Below are 15,190 nucleotides of genomic sequence, written 5' to 3'. Positions count from 1 at the left end.
ATACTATTTGTTGTTGTTTCTTTAAACGAACCGAGTTCGTTCTTTAATGAAAGTGTTGACAACACGTCTTGCAAACATTCTCTATCAAACCGCAGAAGTTAACGTGTAGTTATTTCCTTGCAGTGACGTATTCATCACTCAATAAAAATCTGTAAGACAGAATTTGCCGCTACTTTTAAACAGGCAAAGAATCACATTTTTCTATTTTGCTAATATTAATCTATCTTAGTGTTAAATCAGAACCAATTTATAATTTCGTTAATTTTTCGGACATTCGTGTAGATTTGGAAATGAACTCCATTGAAACTGCTAGTGCCCAGTTTCCTCTTAAGCACTTAGTTGTTTATTTTGGCTGTTTATTGATTGCTTATTAGCATTTTTATTGTTTAAATTTTGCCATGATAGTCGTATGCTGTAAAAACAAGGATAAGAGAAAGATAAAACAGTTATGAACATTTTTATAGAGAGTTGAAAATTGGGCTCATGTACCCCCTAAAAACTGCAGTAAGCCAACTTAAAGTTGTTCCATTTAATTTTTGGACATGCTATTAGTTGGCTAGCAACATTGATAAGGGTGATGGAGGGATAGCATTAGATCACGGACACTAACGATCTTATGATTAACAATTATTCACCGAAGAAGTGGTGAATATTTGTTTCAGTACAATTTTTGAAACGGATTCATTTGGAACCGGTCCCGTGTGAACATAGCATTATCATCGACAAAACTAGGATTTTGGCAATACTTACATGCTTCAGCGCCCCCACCCTCCCCCCCCCCCCAGTGAATAGAGCCAAATGTTACCCACCCACCCCAACTTTCCGTCAGCGACGTTCAAAGGAGATATTTTGCGTGTGTGTGTCGTGAACTGAACTGAACTGAATACATTTGTCTCCAATATTCTAAATACGTCTAATAGCTTCTTTTTGCTTTGGATGTGAGTTGCTTTATAGACTAAGAGCCTGGTTTCCTATTCCAAACGATCCACCAGTTGAGTTTTAATACTTTTATCTCAGTATAATTAGTTTAAATCCAGTCTTGTGGTGAAGCAGTGGAAGATCCCGACTAGGCGAAAGATTAAAATGAATGTTCTGCGTAAATCTTCTCAACCTTCGATTGAATTGGGTCCCTTTAAAGTGAATGAAATAAAATGTTTCATTTAGATTTGGCAATGAATCATCGTAAGTCATTTCATTCTATAACTTTGCCGCACAGATTTCTGTGCCCAGTCTTGGGTCTCCATCGGTAACTGAGTAACTACACGGATGACTGCAGTGTTACGTCAAAAGTTCTTTTCCACAAGTCCATTTCTGATTTTACATGATTCGAGTTTCTGGCCGGTGACGAGTAAAACTGGGCACTAGAGTTTTGATAATGGCGGCGTCGGTTGCGTTGTGAAGTTCGTGGCTCAAAGGTTCAACTTCTTTTGGAAAAGGTAAGTCTTACTTGTAACTACAAAGCTAACGATCGAGATAAACTGCAGGGCAAGATATCTGTTTACCATAACACCATACGTTCAGAGTACCACGCAGTTTAATCAGGTGTGATAAACTGTTTCGACCATAGCAAGTTCTACTACTGTGTTTTGATACACCATGCAGTTCAAAATTGGCGATCATTGCAGACCTGCAGTCTCTGAGGTAAGCCTCAGACCGGTGAATGAATACCGCTCCAGTTAGACTGAATAACCCTCAAGCCAGTGCAGTGATGTAGCAAAGAGCTGGCTTACGGCTGATCTCACTTGCTGAAAGAGGTGAGATCAGCTCACTTTCTACATCCCTGCAAACCCTAAACTGTTTTACGCTTGGCTTTCAACATTAGCACTAATGGTAAAACATTATAACAAAGAGGCTGCAAGTATGCAGCTTTGCAGTCTGCATTTAATTTGTTGCACACCCGCATTCTAGCACTAGAATAAGACCCGGCGTATCACATCGAACAAAACCGAACGAATTTTTCATCGAACTCAATTGAAACAATTCGAAAGACATCGAACGACGAAATTGGATGCTGTTCAGTCATCGAACGAAACGGACAACTTTTTTTGTGAGTTTGATTTCCGAACCAAGTCGAACGAAATTGAAATTAACTCGTTTGATTTAGTTCAATTAAGTTCGGAAATTGAACTTGAAGTGAAAATTAAAAATAAACAAATTGGAACCTAATGAGCGAGTAAAAAAAATGTTGTTTATTCATTCTTTAAACAGTTTTGGATTAAGTGACTGGACCTGGTATTGAATAATCTTTGTCTTTTATTTGATCCTAAAGAAACAAAACATAATATTTGAGCAATCCAGTCAATGACCCAAAGGAAAGATAGCGAGCTGGTTGCGGAATAAATGTTCCTGTTAAAATCGAGACAGTTTTGGTGAAGCGACAAGCCAGGGAAATACGAAGTGCGCTGGAACTAGAAGGAATATATGCTATTAGTATACACTCAAACATTGGATAGAGTGTGCGTGCGCTTATTGGCTTAGTGGCGTGCGCTTATTGGCTTCTCAAACTCCAAATATCCTTTGCTATTCACCAGGCCCATAGGGTGGGGAAGGGCTCAAGGGGTTCGATTAACCCCCTACAATTTTTGAAGTCGGCATTTGAAAAGATAAAATTTTTTTTTGGTCGATTACACAACTACTTTCCTTGCCAGGATTATTGAAGGCAGCTGCAACATTTTGGCACTATAATGAGAAGTTCTAATCTTTTGGGTTGATTAATTGATGTTCGCCTTGCTTTCCATCCTTGTAGTGGCGCCCGCAGAAATCAGAACTAGCATTGGTTGGCTGGATAAGCAAGCATGCACATTTCTTGTTTTGTGGATTTCTGGACAAAGCTCTTAGTCTAAAACAGTGTGTAAGCATTGCAAAATAACCTCTTACCAAAATTTCTGAAAATTATAGAATTACCCCGGGGAACGATGACAAACAGATATTCTGTACTTGCTAAGATGTGGAACATGTTCAGTAGTTGTTTCTAAAATACATACTAGTTATGCAACGCTTTCGAGTGGTATACTATGGAATATCCCACGAGTCACTTGTATTTTTGCGGTATACACACAAGCCTTTAGGCGAGTGTGTCAAGTGGGATATTCCATAGTATACCACGAGAAAGTGTTGTGTAACTATTTTATACCATGCCATAGAAATATGCCGACTAAATTACGTTGAGAATAAGAAAGCAGCGCACGATGGGATGGTTGAGTTGAACACCGTCGAATATACAACGGCTTTCCTGAATTCTGATTGGCTGTATTTTCTATGGCATGGTATAAATAATTGTATAGCATGTCAGATAATTCATCATTAATTTTTTTCAATTTCTTGTCCACTCATCCACCCTGCATGTAATTTTAATATTTGTGTTTTGAAAACTGTCTAAATGCGCCTACTCATTTCTGAACATTTCAGAATTTTTTTAGAATGAAAATTACTTTCCGAAGAGCTAATTTTGAAAATAGGGGAAAATGCATCCCACCTCAGAAATGATGTCAAAATGCAGGAAAAACCTAAATTCGCAAAATGTCCAGGTGGTATGCCCCCAGACCCCCCCAGAGGCTCACAACACACATGTTAGCGCCCCAGGGGGGGGTACATATATTTTTTTGGGTCGAAAATTTACACCCTTGGTATTTTTTTAGGTCAAGAGATCTGTCATGTATTTTTTTAGGTCTTAAAGTCTGTTTGATTAAATAAATTAGTATCGAGAAATTAGTATTTCAGGCTCACATATTTTTTTGGGTTCACAATATGAAGCTCCGTCGGACCCCCCCCCCCCCCCCGTCATGTATACTGCAAGTACCCCCACTGGGGTTAGTGCCTCCAGCGCCAAAAAAATACCCCCCAAAAATAAAAGAACCCCCCTCAAGAGAATCCACACTACGAGCCTGTTCACCTCCGAACAACATGGCGTGAAAACTATAGTCCTTAGCTTAACAAACCGAGTCAAAAGACATTGTTTCAAGCTAATAATATTATCTCACTGTTTGGTAAAAGGGGTATAGCCTGCTGTCGAGCCAAGTGGCTCATCGGGCTGGAGCTTATCCCGGTTTCTGTAGCATTAAGTGGCTAGGAGTATTGCAACTCCCCCCTGGATGGGAATGCTAGTCCATCGCAGGGTTACCCCCCAGCAGTAAATTCGCCGGTACCCATTTATACACCTGGGTGGAGAGAGGCACTATGAGAGTAAAGTGTTTTGCCTAAGAACCCAACACAATGACCCCGGCCAGGTCTCGAACCCGGACCGCTCGATCCGGAGTCCGGCGCACTAACCATTAGGCCACCGTGCCTCCCATATACATGTACTTAATCAACTATTTATATAAATATCCTCCACTTCGGTGAATAGTTGTCAATCATCAGGAATGTAACTAGGAGCGTACCATTGAAAATGGCAAAATTTGATTTAAGTTGCAGCTGTTAATTTACAACACTCTATCCAGTGGTAACAACCCGGGTAACAAATGGCCAGCAAATGATGAGATGATCTGAATCTCAGTCTAAAAAAACATATGAAAACAAAGGAATCATAACTTTAGTGCCTGGACCGATTGAGGAATTATGGAAAACTGAACTTTCAATCTTGCTCGATTCAGATTATATTGTAAAATGACGTAAGCTGCCCCCGTCATGTTTTATTCATTTTATTTATTTTTATTGGTACAGTCGAAGCTCTCGTAAGCGGACACTTCCGGGACGCGAAAAAAGTGTCTGTAACAGGAGCTGGCCGCTTACGAGAATGGTTCTCGTAAGTGGCCACTAGAGATGTGGGGGATATATGGCCACTTCCGGGAGCTTGCCCAGCCAACAGTAACTGGACAAACGTGGATGAAGATAAAACAAACACTGAAACATTGTACTGTAATTACTGTAAAATCATTGTGACGAACGGCGATGTAAAGTTGATTGATAAAAACAAGATACAGAGGTTGTTCATAGGATTTTTCTTTGGGGTGTCCTCTTACGGGAGCTTAAAAACAAAGAAAACGTCTACGCTGTAATCTCTGAAAGTGTCTGCGGCCGCTTACGGGAATGTCCGCTTCGAGAATGTAAAAATACAGAGTTTGTATGGGAGTTAAAACAGGGTTTCAAAAAAGGCGGCCGTAAGTAGAGCTGTCCACTTACGAGAGTGTCCGTTAAGAGAGCTTCAACTGTAATTCTATTTCTGACTCTGCATTCCACACTCTATACTCTGCACTCCATGGTCACTACTTTGGAGTGCTGTTATTTGAGAGGGAGGTCACATTCGGAATTTGTTTACAACCTTGACATTTTATCATTTGTTTGCAGAGTCCTTGTTTTTGGGTTTGTCATTACATTTGGTCAAAGGAAGGCAATTATTCAAGAGGATGTACAGGTACATTTACATGTATGTTAATCAAACACATAAGAATTTTGTCATTAGTTGATAACCTCTAATTCTATTTGGTTCTTGTTTCTGAACCTTGGAACCATCAGGCTTTCACATGTTTATGGTTGGATGATTTCCATTATTCAAATTGAATTTGAATTTTTGAAACAAATAATGCAATCCGTTCGCCGTTAATCAAAACTATTCTGGAATAAAAGGCGGCACACACTGACTATTTCGACTGTAATATGTTTTTTAAATAAGCACCAGGCCACATATTTGCACCTTTCTTTTTAGTTCATGTTGGCAGTTTTACCCTTCCAATCAAATATTAAACTCAATAGTCCCCACCCTCTGCACAACCCCAGTGTGAGAGACGAAGAGTTCTACCCTGTGGTTAGGCTTGGGGATGGTAGCAACTGTCATTTTACTGTACTGCCTGTTCAAAGCACACTGAACTAACCCATGATTGGCAGAAAATAATATTGATTTTAGCTTTGTGATTTATTGGTTAAGCTTTTTGTTTACAATGAAACCCCCGACCCAAAAACTTGACCTGTGGAGGGAACTGGAAAACAGTTTGAGTTTTTTTTGGGAGTTGTAGTTTTCGATGTGACATCACAAAATGGAAAGCAAAATCAAACCCGCGTATAAGAACCAAGATTTTTCCAACTTCGCCTAAATAGGTTCTTATAGAAATGGTATTAAGTGGGATTTTAGGCCACTTAGGTTCCTAAATAGGTTCTTAATTTGATAGGGGCACTTCCGATCAGCCCAGATAACTACTGCAGGGCATATGTGATATGGACTATATTGCTGTATTATTTAAATATCTAGATTACAGTTTAGATGATAACCATACAATAAATTTATCTTTCCAAAGTACTAGCATGCATGTCTAGACTTTTTTTTTTCTGTATTTTCATCTGTGGCTTCATTTTTGTAAAATAAGAACCTATTGAAAATTTTAGGCTGAATAGGTTCTTATAAAAAGGGGGTTTAAAATGAAAATTTAAGCCTTACAGGTTCTTAAATTTTAGATTCTTATACGCGGGTTTTTACTGTGATTGGCAATTAAAGGTAAGCAGGTTCTTGATTGGATTCTTAATTTCTATGAAGGAGGTATACCGTATGTTCTCGATTAAACGCCCCCGGCGTTTATTTCAAACTTGGCCCTAAAGGGCCGGCGTTTATTTGAATTCAGGAGGTTTTTCAAGCCCTATGTTTCTAAGAAATGATTTTTATTCATTATTTTTGACAGCTATATAATTAGACATTATTTTTAAAGCATATTCAACCTTTAATAATTGTCTAAGGGGTTGATTTTCAAATACAACTTGGAGACCCGGCGTTTATTCGGCGCCCGGCGTTTAATCGAGAAAATACGGTACTTTAGTTATTAATCACCAAAAAATGACAAAACTCGGGTTTGGTTTATACAGTATTTATTCATAAGTGTATTTGTGGTAAGCCTAACAAAACCGGTTAATTAAGTTTTTTCTTGTTTGTCTCACGACGTAGTCACGTGTGATGGAGATCGCGACGTTTCGACTGCACAATGCTAGTCTTCATCAGGCGATAAGGTCGACTGATTGTGCGTGAACTTATAAAGCATGCTGCCGCGCTGTGATTGGTTGGTTTTCAACAGCTGTGATTGGTGCATTTCGATCCTTGCTGTTTCTTTGTCCTGTTGTTCCCTCAGCTAAACTTTGCCACATTCACAGGGAATCCTGTACACAACGCCATCTTGCTTAGTGGAATCAACAGCGTCTTTCGGCCGTACTAGTTGTGATCGTAGTGTGGTTTCCGACTTGAAAACAGCGCGCATTCCTTGTTGTTGTAGCCAGCAGCGAAGTTGTTCGGAAAGGCCTTTGACGTAGGGCAAAACCGCAGTGGATTTAAACTCAGTCACGGGTTCAGCATTGGTGATCGGTTTTCTGGTCTTGGTGATCTTCTGCAAGAAAGAAAAAGAATAACCATTAGATACAAGAACAGATGACAGATGTTTTTTTCTCCTTGGAGATAACAGATGGTTTTGAATGTGGCAAAGTTTACAGACGGGAAGACCTATGCAAGACAGGATCAAAGATCACGACCGAGACATCCGACTCGCCCGTATCCAGACCTCCGCCGTTGCAGAACACACCAACCACCCGGGCACTACCCGCTTTGGAATGAGGTAAAGTTTATTGATCGTGACCCATACTGGTACAAACGCAGGGTCAAAGAGGCAATTAACATAAGACTTCACCCTAATAATATCAACAGGGATAATGGAATTGAAATTCCTAAAGCATGGATGCCCACGATCAAAAAACAACAGGAGAACTGTACGGCAGCGGACCGCTGAGGGAACAACAGGACAAAGAAACAGCGAGGATCGAAATGCACCAATCACAGCTGTTAAAAACCAACCAATCACAGCGCGGCAGCGTGCTTTATAAGTTTTCGCACAACCAGTCGACCTTATCGCCTGATGAATACTAGCAGTGTGCAGTCGAAACGTCGCGATCTCCATCACACGTGACTACGTCGTGAGACAAACGAGAAAAAAACTTAATTATTGTACTGTACCACGATGAATAACCACAACATTTTTTACTATATAAAACCGGTTATATACATGTGATGTATAATTTAAGTGTCAAGGCAAACTCCTTGGTAAGAGTGTTTATAATATTATAACTTTAGCCCACATAAAAGAAGCTTCTTGATTTTGCCTGGGCAAGCAGGTTCTTACATTGTTGGCGTCTTACTGAAAATGGAAACTGCCAGCTAAAATTCAACCAAATTCATTGTCAATGTGAACTCAGTGTGACGATGTGTTAATTACACATATACCATCTCTATTACTTAACAGGAAACTTAGTTCTCTCACACCAAAGTATTGACTATCACATGATGCGTGGTAAGAACGCTCAGGGAAACAGGCCATTCAACCAAATAAGCAAACTCCAGCCACAAGAAAGACAAGAAGACCTACACAAAGGAACGAAGAATCATAGATGCCAACAGTGTGGCAAGTGTTTCAGCAGAGCAGGAGGTCTCCAGCGACATAAACGAATGCACACAGGAGAGAAGCCATTTACGTGCAAACAATGTGGCAAGTCTTTCAGCCTAGCAGGAAATCTCAAGAAACATAAACGAATACACACAGGAGAGAAGCCATTTACGTGCAAACAGTGTGGCAAGAGTTTCAGCCGAGCAGAAAATCTCCGGCGGCATAAACGAATACACACAGGAGAGAAGCCATTTGCGTGCAAACAGTGTGGCAAGTGTTTCAGCCAAGCAGGAAGTCTCAAACAGCATGAACGAATACACACAGGAGAGAAGCCATTTACGTGCAAACAGTGTGGCAAGAGTTTCAGCCTAGCAGGAAGTCTCCAGCGGCATAAACGAATACACACAGGAGAGAAACCGTTTACGTGCAAACAGTGTGGCAAGAGTCTCAGTCTAGCAGGAAGTCTCCAGAAGCATAAACGAATACACACAGGAGAGAAGCCATTTACATGCAAACAGTGTGGCAAGTGTTTCAGGCAAGCGGGAAGTCTTCGGAGGCATAAAAGAATACACACAGCAGAGAAGCCATCTTCGTTCATATCTGCTTTACGAACACCATCTACACGCCAGGTTAAAACATACACCTGTTGGATTTGTCAGGAAGAATTAAGTAGTCATGCTTTTCTTGTTGAACACTATGATAATCATATGAAAAAAATTGATACCATGTAGAAAAAAGCGAGCGAATTTTGTAAGTAGCGCGCGAGGGCTTCATTTCCCGTTCCAGCAGCTGTTGTGTGACTTTACTTTTCCGTAGTCTTTATATTCAGGTAGACGAAAAGTTAATATAATTATTAAAATATGTAATATTATACCGTAGAATTGCGGGTATAAGCCCTGGGCTTATACAACTTCGTAAGGGGTTTTAAGTGGCCTTATAAGCGGAGGGGCTTATATCCGGGAGGGCTTATAAGCGGAATAAAAAAAAACCGTTTCGAAACAAGCCTCGGGAGTGTTGATCGAAAAACATTTTTAAGTTAAAAACGCACAAAAAGGAGGGGGGCTTATATCCGGGGGGGCTTATAATCGGATGTATTTTTTTGTTTCCAGGTTGATGGGCAATAACCGGGGGGGGCTTATAACCGGAATTTTACGGTATTTCAGATATTGTAAGACAGGTAGACAAGGTACAGTCGAGCCTCTGTAATACGGACACATAAGGAACAGGAAAGAGTTACCTTATTATGGAATTTCAAATGGCCAAAATATAAAGTTTAATCCTTGGGTGTATGGATTTCAGTTGATCCTGAAGCAACCATAATGCTGAATTATAAAGAACGATTAGCTAAAGTTCGGAATGTCCTTGACTGCTGGAAATACCGCAGACTTACACTAATTGGTAAAGTCTAGCGACCTCCCAACTTGTTTATGTACTATCTCCGCTATGTACAGATGTGAGTGCAATCAAAGAAGCGAACAAACTTTTCTATACATTTTTATGGAATGGAAAAGGTGACAAAATCAAACGAGATGTAATGATTAACGACTATTCTCACGGGGGTCTTAAAATGATAGATATTCAGTCTTTCAGTAAGTCGCTAAAAGTAACTTGGATTAAGAAATATCTTGGCACTGAAAACCAAGGAAAATGGAAACTTTTCTTTGACTTAGAACTAGGAACATTTGGAGGAAAAATAGCCCTTACAGGAAACCTCGACAAGAAAGATACAACCAGCACTGCAAAAGCTTCAAATAGTTTTATAAAAGAAGTTTTGACAATCTGGTCAGAAGCAAATTTGGAAGACAATATAATTTCTGAGAAACAATTTCTTGATCAATCCCTATGGTATAACTCGCTAATTAGAATTGATAACCGCCCTATTTTCTACAAAGAATGGTTTAACAAGGGCATTAAAAAAGTGAAACATTTGAAAGATGACTAAAACAACGTCCTGTCCTTAAATGAACTAAGAACTAAATAATATCAATGCGTGCCCTTTAAGATATTACGGCCTGGTATCTACAATCAAGTCTACTTGGAACACGCACAAATGTAATTTTGTAAACAATAGCCCCGAGTACGGAAACTTCTCTACTAAGTTAATGACAACACAAAGTGCAACCCGACTTGCATATTCTAAACTCGTTGCCAAAAAATCAACTGCTCCAACCCAAAGCCAGCAGAAATGGATGAATGATTGAAACATCACAAATGCTGAAGATATTAAATGGCAAAAGACGTACCAGCTAGCTTCGAAGTGCACAAAAAGCACCAGACTGAAAGAGTTTCAATTTAAATTTTTGCACCGAAGAATTTCAACAAACGATTTCTTGTATAAAATAGGAATTAAAGATGACTCTAAGTGCTCCTTCTGCCGTGAGGTGCCAGAAACATTAATTCATCTTTTCTGGAAATGCCCTAAAACGGAATCCTTCTGGGCCGATGTGACATCAAGGATGACGCAGTGCAAAATTAATCCAAATAACAACTCATTGGAGTGTAATGTTGCTATGGGTTTAACACCAGATTCATCTCAATACTACAATCAAATCAATTTCTGTTGCCTTTGGTCAAATAACCAAAGAAAACCCTTGTATCCCCTGACATTCCACTTTCTACCCCCACTTGCCTTGGCAATGCCACCAACAGCCCTGCATTTTTAATTTCTGCCACCATATTGATCTCGTCCTCTTTTTCCTGCCCCTTTATCGTTCTTGTGCTTATTATGTTCCTATGGTTAATTAGTGTAGAGATTTGTAATACATCGTTTCGTTTTGTTTCCTTACTTTATTACATTGTAATTTTTTTTTTCTTCCTTGTGTGTATTGTATTGTTGTAAGCATTGTTGTAAGCATTAATAAAAAAAATAAATAAATAAAAAACCTTATTATGGAGGTGTCCGTATTACAGAGGTAGAAGTTATAAAAACTTTGCTCTCTTTCGAACCGAGTGAGCTGTCTGTAGTAGGGGAGATGTGGATGGATGTCCGCACAGTCTATGCGCTTCTTATTGGCACCTCTGTAATACGGACATCTCCTTATTACGAACAGTTCACTTGGTCAGAAAGAGACGATGTTGTCGGTATCCTGATTAAAGAAGTTCGGCTTTATAGCAGAGGAGAGGTTCGACTGTATTTTGGCAAAATATGATGACCTCTTTTAACTGTCGGTTACAAATACGGCAGTACCTTAGGCACATAATTAAACCCTGAAAGATTTGATTTGTGTTTTTTGTGCATCATCTGTGTAAACCGGAACGTACCTCGCGGGTAATATAGCAACACATAAACAGTTTATCATGATTACTGGATCTAAGGTATAAGTAAAATATGTCTCGCAGATAGATGACGTCGCTTATTTTGTTTCAGGTGTTCGCTAATTGAAGTATTTACCTATGTCGCTACTTGCGAAATTGTACTAGCATGATGACAAGTTCTAAATCTAGGCGTGGCCGTGCATTTTCAAAACTCTAGTGAAATAGGGGTTGGGTTAGCGTTAAAACAACTTATTTCAAAGTATAGATAGTAGCCGATCTGTGAATATTAAGTTTCATGACTAATGGTCAATTATATTCTATGATTTTCGTTGTTTAGGGAACGTAACGATGTGACTTGTTTGAACGCAATCACTTTAATCTCTGCCTAATTCTTGTTTCATTTATTCTTGCCGTTGCTGTTGAATGTCAATAATAGAACCCTTGCATGCGACTTCTTTCTACGCCATCCCGGAAATAAAATGAAATTGCTATGATCTTCATGGTGATCTTTCATATAACACAAGGTTTAATTGAGTTAAAACATGGTACTTAGGCACATTAAAAAAACAATACTTGAAATGTTATTGTGTTAGGTTTCTGGTTAGGTTGGTACTGTTCATGTTTTAGTTATTCATTCAAGCCGAGTGTGTAGAAGAGTAGAATATTGCAATCTTGTGTTGAAAAATAAATATGATTGATAGAAGATACCTTGATAGATTGATTTATTGACCTACTGACTAACTGACTGTTTGATTTGATTGGTTGATTGATTGATTGATTGATTGATCGATCGATCGATTGATTGATTGATTGATTTACATTCTTTGGTATACTGGTAAAAATGTTCATCTTCAAAAAATAAAACCAACCGTTCTTAAGCCTGGTTTTCACCAGCGACGCAAGCCCAAGCACAAGTGCAATCACGCAAAAAGGACAAATTTTGACCCTTGTGCTTGCAGCAAGCACAAGTACAAGCATCAAAATGCAATGAGCTTGTGCTTTTGCTTGCGTCGAAGCCGTTTTCACGGTGAAATAAGACATGTTATCCTTGCACTTGTGCTTGCGACGCTAGTGAAAACCAGGCTTTAGTTAACAAATAAAGAAGCCTCGACTGTGCTCTGTAAAGAAGTGTAGGGTGAAACGCGAGCCGTAGGCGAGTGTTTCTCCCTACTTCTTGAGTGCTCTAGTCCCTTCCTAAGTGCTTTACAACAGAACAGAGCACAGTCGAGGCTTCTTTATTTGTTTTATAATTAAGAAATTCATTCATTTCCCCACGAATTCGCGCAATTATTTTCAAAACAAACTTTTTTCAAGCGAGTAGAAGTGGCGTCAGCGTACATCTGTACTCTGATAAAGTACGCAACAATTAGCCAATCACAAAACTTGTTAGAATGGTTAAAATAATTTGATTGGTTGAATAAGACATCAGCTGTCAACAGCTGTCAAACCATCAAGTTTGAAACCATCAAACCATGCTGCGGCCGTGCGGCGTGTTTCGCGAATCATTTACAACCATCGGATTCAAGGGGAAAAGAATCGGCTGCTGTGGTTGCTGTGGCCTTCCATTCATAGGAACAGGATTGTCTTCCTGAATTGCATTGGAGATTTTTAATTTCTGGACGTCTGCTTCTGGAATGAAAGGTAAACTTGTGTTCGATGTTTTCTTTGTTTCGCGCTTGTTCAATATTTTCTAACTTTGCAGCAGCTTGTTTAAAGCTTGAAATTCAACCCCCTTTTGCAATAAAAATTTCTAGGTTTAGGGTTTAGGTGTCTCTCGATAGCGTTGCGAAATCCAAGAAGCGATGACCTCGAGTAAAGTTCACCGTCTCTTGTTCGAGCTTCGGCGTAGAATTTACCGAGGTTGTTGTCTAGCTTCTTTGTTGGTCATTTGTGAAGGCTTTTGGCAATTTTTCTTTCACGGCACCAAGCTGTTTTGAAAACGCCAGAAAAAAATATTAAGTATGTGATAAGTCTGAGTTGTGTGTGTATTCGCTAGCTAATTTAGTTTTCTGTTTTTTGAATTGCTGTTTGTTTGTTTGTTTTGTTTTGTTTTTTACACGAAAATGTAGCTGTGTATGTTTTATCTAAAATTTCGTACTTCAGCTTAAATAATGTGAAACTCGTATTCAAAAACTCAGATAGCCCATTTTGTACTATCTTTCGTGTTTTTCGTTTCTGCTTTCGTTATAATGTCTTCAATTTCGGCCTTGAGCTGTTTTTCAAATCTTTGGTTGGTTGTTTTGTTGTAAAGCTTACTTTCCGGCTCGGTGTTTTTTTCCCGTGACTTGTACCGAAATTTCACTTTCTATCGCCGTGCAATTTGTGCTGTTAAGAACAGGACGTTTTGAATTAACTGACGCTAAAAGCTCGTTCCCATTCTCGTTTTTCAGGTCAAAGAAGATTTTAGGGTCAAGACAAAACCCGAGAAAGACGTTCGGGAATAGTGGTCGGCCATATTGGGTCGATGGCGTGACATTTCCTCCGTACATCTGGACTCTGATAAGTACACTGTTTCAGCCAATCAGAGCGCGCGTTATATGAAAACTTAATTGCGGGCCCAAGAGAGGCCCGCAACCCTAATCTTGACAGTACCAGCGGATTGCGTTTTACGCGTGCGCGCCACGTTTATAAACCAGGACCGAACCGGAAGTTAAAAATTTTTGTTCTTCCACTAAGCACGATCGGAATGCGAAAATGTGTTAATCACGACAGTTTGTCGTAACACCGGAAGAGAAAAATCTGTTCTCCAAGAGCGATATTTTAAAAACAGCTTGTCACATTAGATAAACTTTCTGTGACATTGAAGGCGTTATGTGTTGCTTTTGAGAACATTTAAATCACGGTAAAGCGAATGATTCCAACAACGGTTATTGTCGAGAAATTCGTTATAACACTGACAACATAGCGAGTTTACCGACTGAGAAAAATCACATCTAAATTCACACTGCAACGCGTTCGAAAAATCCTTGCGTGACGCGTTCCTCAGAATAATTGTCTATTATCCATTTGATCATTTCAGTCCTCCTTGTTCAGTCGTTTATTTATAATTATCGGCACTGCCTACCAGTACCTTGTCTAAGTGCGTCAAGGTCCGCACTTTCTAAGCTGTGGTTACCACTAGTTATAACATATGTTGGCACATTGTAGATTCCGTGCAGGTGAGAAGGACAACGTGAAGACGTCATTGTATAATATTTGTTTCATTCAGTGAAACCTAGCGTATGCGTAACTGAAGAGTCGCGATTGTGTTGTTGTGATTTTCAGGCTAACAATTTATGACGTAGTACTTACATTTGCAAGAGTGTGCAGCGGGTTTCCTGGTCATCTAGATGTTGTACTGCGGATCTGTTTACATTCAATACTAGCGTGCAGAACATCACAGCACTATTGTCACGCTGCATATTGCAAAATAAATTAATCGAACGCATCTGACTGTTTTGTGGATCGGGTCGGGAAAGAAAACCTGCAATGCAATAAGTCAGTGGGTCCAACACTAAAACAAAATTAAATTAATACCACAACAGAAATACTTGAGTGGAACTTTCTATATTGTGTGACCAATATAAAGATTGCATTACACAGCAACG

The 15,190-nt window shown here is 39.4% G+C and overlaps 1 protein-coding gene across 1 annotated transcript in view; it reads left to right on the top strand.

Annotated features, from left to right (window-relative positions):
* Positions 1 to 15,190, top strand: part of LOC144661076 (uncharacterized) — a 60,485-nt gene that overhangs the window by 33,840 nt on the left and 11,455 nt on the right. Inside the window, exons 7-10 of the mRNA XM_078521781.1 lie at positions 1,380 to 1,436; positions 5,287 to 5,353; positions 8,208 to 8,887; positions 14,337 to 14,344. Of these exons, the coding sequence (XP_078377907.1) occupies positions 1,380 to 1,436; positions 5,287 to 5,353; positions 8,208 to 8,887; positions 14,337 to 14,344 (812 nt within the window). The remainder of the gene's footprint in view (positions 1 to 1,379; positions 1,437 to 5,286; positions 5,354 to 8,207; positions 8,888 to 14,336; positions 14,345 to 15,190) is intronic.

Source organism: Oculina patagonica, chromosome 7 (genome assembly GCF_052425735.1).
Source record: "Oculina patagonica isolate OP01 chromosome 7, crgOcupat, whole genome shotgun sequence".
Taxonomy (NCBI): Eukaryota; Metazoa; Cnidaria; class Anthozoa; order Scleractinia; family Oculinidae; genus Oculina; species Oculina patagonica.
This window is presented reverse-complemented; position numbering and strand designations above follow the sequence as displayed.